This window comes from Populus alba, chromosome 1 (genome assembly GCF_005239225.2).
Source record: "Populus alba chromosome 1, ASM523922v2, whole genome shotgun sequence".
NCBI classification, from domain to species: Eukaryota; Viridiplantae; Streptophyta; class Magnoliopsida; order Malpighiales; family Salicaceae; genus Populus; species Populus alba.
Window position 1 is genome coordinate 29,166,042 of NC_133284.1, and position 4,180 is coordinate 29,170,221.

Sequence of the window (4,180 nt, forward strand, 5' to 3'; positions counted from 1 at the left end):
AATGGATGGTTTGAAGTTTGTTACTTGAGATTTCTACTTGTATTAAATGCTCTGCACTCAATCTATTATTAATATTCTTAAATCTGTTTTTTTAAGATCACGCTCGGATATTAGAGTTAGACTGGAAAATTAACATAAAAATAATAAAAATATTACAAATATAGTAGTTAAAAAGTTGTGAATATAAGGGATCTTGTAACAAATAAAAAATATAATAAAAACTGATTTAAGAAAAAATAGTTAAGATTTTCAATTCAATTTATTTTTAAATTATTTCAAATAGTATAATAAATTTAATTTTAAAATCTTTTATTTTATTTCAAATAATTAAATTATAATAAATAAATTAATTAAATTCAAATCATATATAAAATTAAATTCAATTTGAAGGCATTTCTCGTAGACTTGCTTCTTCCTTAAAGAAATTATCATCCTTAAATTTAATCTTCGGAGCGTGGACTCGCTTGTCCCAAACAGTATACAGATGGGTGGACCATAAATTTAATAGGTCAATAGGAAAAAATCAATTAAAGTTATGTTCACAGCCACTCAGTAAATCTATACCTGACCAAAAATAAACACAAATTTCTGCTTTCTTGCCTTGGCTTTTTCCGTAATTAATTGGCCTAAAAATTCATCAACTGGTAATAATAACAGCGACGTCATAAAAAAATGGATTTTTTTTTCACAAATAATAATCGACACCCCACGTTCTTCTAACAGCAATTATTCTTAAAATTTTCAAAGAGAAAAAAGAAAAAGAAAAACACACCACCATTACTATAACTAGAGAGAACTGCAAAGAACCAGATACCTAATTACTACAATTCAACAACTCATTGGAGGAAGATCAGAGGTTTCTGTTGGAGGATGTGTTTTTTTAAAAACCCTACTGCCAAAAAAGAAGAACCCCAGAGTTTGCCCAGCCACTGCAACCAAGAACACGCCACCATTGAAAGACATGACAGCCAACATCACCATGTAGGCTAAACCAACCCGCAAAGCGTGCAACAGAGTCTGGACCAGACCAGCCGCCACAGGGCCGGAGCCAGGCTTGATCAATCGGCAATGGGATAGCCACTCAACAAGAATCGAAAGCACAAACACAAATAGCAAAGCCACAAAATACATGTATGGTCTCTTCTCAAAGCTTCCAGGCCAGCTCGAGAAGAGAATTTCAGCACTCTTGCCCCAAAAGAATGTCATGTGCATCATCATCATCTTATGGTGGTGCATCATTCCTGTGTTGTTCATGGGGGGCGGTGCAGCCATGCCCCCCGTGCCTGGCATTTCATGACCATGATCCATGCTCTCTAAAAAAAAAAAAAAAAAAAGCTTCCTTCCTGTTCAGGGATGATGTGAGTTTATTTCCATTTACAATGGAGAAGGTTGAGGTTATTTAATGAAAGAGTAGATTATTCTTTTCAGTTAGTCCCTGTATTTTTAACATAATTATCACTTAACCCTCCTTTTTAACATAAAACCTGTTTTAGCTATTCATAAATCCGATAGGCACCCTTTGACAATTTAAATTATTAGAGAAAAATCAACATGATCATAGAGGTTTAGAGAAAAAAAAAATATTTTGAAAAAGTAAAGGAGGCTAAACTGTAGGTTTAAAAACACGAAGGATCAAGTGATAATAGTGCTCAACAAGAAGGGACTAAAAATTAATATTCCATTTATGAAATCTAGGGTAGTCGTATTTTTAGTACACATACTGGGAGTCGTATTTTTAGTAGTAGTACAAATACTGGGAGTCGTATCTGTGATTGGGCGATTTGATGCTACAACGGTATAATCAGCCAATCAGGAACGGGATTTCGTCTCCTCGGATCTCATCCTTCTATTAGTGTTATTAGAAATTAACATCCGAACAAACCGGTGGTCAAAATCTTATTTATTTTCAAACAAAAATTAAAAAATATTATTTTAATTGATTCAACTCGTCCCATCAAACCTGTAATATAAATCATGCAACTAAATGGTTTAAAACATTGCTTCGTTGAACTTGAAAATGCTGCAAATTAACTATTAACTAAAAAGGAATGAGGTTTTACTTTACCCATAGTCACAAAACACTAATAATTATTAGGATAATAATTTATTTATTTTTTCTTTGTTTTTCTTTTTTTTTTCAATCAATAGTTTTGTATTTTATCTTTTAATATTAAAAAGATAAGGGGGTATCTTAAATATATTCGGGTTATTTTTTGTGTTTTTTATTTTTAATTTCACTATTCAATACTGAATCAGTTGAGAATTGAATTTTATAATTTTTTTGATCTGCTTTCTATAAAGATATTTTGATCTCACGATCAAGGTTATAGATTTTCATATATTTAAATTAGTTAAATCATGTCATTTTTTAATTCTATTGCGAAAAGATTTTTTTAGTCTCATTTTCAACACTAGATTTACTTTTTATTAGGTTATCTTTATCTCATGACTCGGGTTGCAAGTTTTGCTAGTTAATCCAATTGACTTAGTTTTTTAATTGACTTTTCCCCCTCAATTTCATCATTTAACTTTGTGTTTAATTGAGAATTAAACTTCATGATTTGTTTTAGTTTACTTTTTATTATGTTATTTTGGCTTCATGACCTAGAAATAGTGTTTAACCAGTTAACATAGGTTGAATTGACTCATTTTTTGTGTTATTTTTTTAATTAAAACTTTTATAAATTTCATCGTTAAACATTGGGTTCGATAGGAGCAATTGAGAATTGAGCTTTATAATTTGTTTTGATTTACTCTCTATGGAGTTATTTTAGTCTCATGACCAAAATCGTGGATTTGGTAGGTTAACCCAGGTTAAGTCAAGCCGTTTTTTTTTTTTATGAGGTTCTCTCAATCTAATAACTCGGGTCATGGGTTTGGCGGATTGACACAAGTTGGTTTTTTATGTTTTTTTTAATTGATTTATTTTTTAATTTCATCCTTCAACATTGAACTGATTAAGGATTGAAATTCATAATTTGTTTCAACTTGCTTTTCATGAGGTTATCTTGGTCTTATAACTTGGATCATATGTTTGACATGTTAACTCAAGTTGTCTTTTTAGATCATTTTTTAATTGATTTTTTTTCAATTTTATCATTTAATATTGGGTTAATTGGAAATCATGCTTCATAATATATTTTAATTTATTTTCTATAAGGTTATCATAGTCTCATAACCTGGGTCGCGGATTTTACATGTTAACTCGAGTTGACTCATGTTAACTCAATATATTGTTATCTTAATATTAAAAAACAATGTCATTTTGAAATATGTTTTTTCAAATTATGTTTTTATAGATTTTATGATTTATTTTTGGAATCGCAAAGTCAATCAGGTTACATCGGGTTAACCATCACACAATTTGATTTTTTTTTTCTTGAAGAAAAAAAATATTAGCAATATCTGAATATTTTTTTTTTTACATTCAATAAAAAATTAACCTGACCAATAATATAGCACATGTCAATAATCTAGTTTATCATCTAAAATATTTTCAAAATTAACTAAAAAAAATGGAAAGAGAGGAATGTAAAGCTATTTATAGGCCCGGTTGGTCACTAGTCTTATTCATTTTTGTTTAAGTACAGACCAAGCCTAACTCAGTTATTTGAGATAATATCGAGCCCAAATCACAATCCTAAGTGAGCTTTGACTTTTTATAGATAATCATGGCTAGTAATATTTAAATCTAAATTAGATAATTTAATAAGAAGAGAACAATTAGAACAATTATGTCCTGTAACTAAATCACAGGTGTGACATGATTGATCAATTGTGATTTTCCCAAATCCCAAACCATTTCTCATATATTAATCATACTTAAAACAAAAGCTAAATGATATAGATAAAGCATTGTTGCTTTCCTCACAAAACATTGTGGATTGCAATAGTGTTTCCCCACACTAGTATTTTTTTTCACATGGTTTTTATTTCATTTTCTTTTTGTTTTTTTTGTTATGATTTTTTTCAAAAAAAAAATTGTCGATTTCATTTTTTGAATAGTGTGGTTTACGAGTTTGTTAAGGTAACTCAGGTTGTCCCTGTTTATGAATTTTATGAGTTTTTTTAATTAAACTTGACTTTTTTATTGTCTATTTTTTTTCTCATATTGTTAAAAAATAATTTTAGAAAGAAAAAAAACCATGTTATTGAACTTTATGAAATAAAAAAAATAAAG

At 29.1% G+C, this 4,180-nt stretch overlaps 1 protein-coding gene across 1 annotated transcript; it reads right to left on the reverse strand.

Moving 5' to 3' along the window:
- Positions 1–633: 633 nt before the first annotated feature.
- On the reverse strand, positions 634–1,308 carry LOC118032997 (copper transporter 6). Its single transcript, XM_035037820.2, has one exon. The coding sequence runs from the start codon at positions 1,306–1,308 to the stop codon at positions 829–831; it is 480 nt and encodes a 159-aa protein (XP_034893711.1). The 3' UTR covers positions 634–828.
- Positions 1,309–4,180: the final 2,872 nt, after the last annotated feature.

What these genes read in the sequence shown, in the direction of transcription:
- LOC118032997 (XM_035037820.2), bottom strand. Translation starts at nt 1,308, where the DNA reads ATGGATCATGGTCATGAAATGCCAGGCACGGGGGGCATGGCTGCACCG.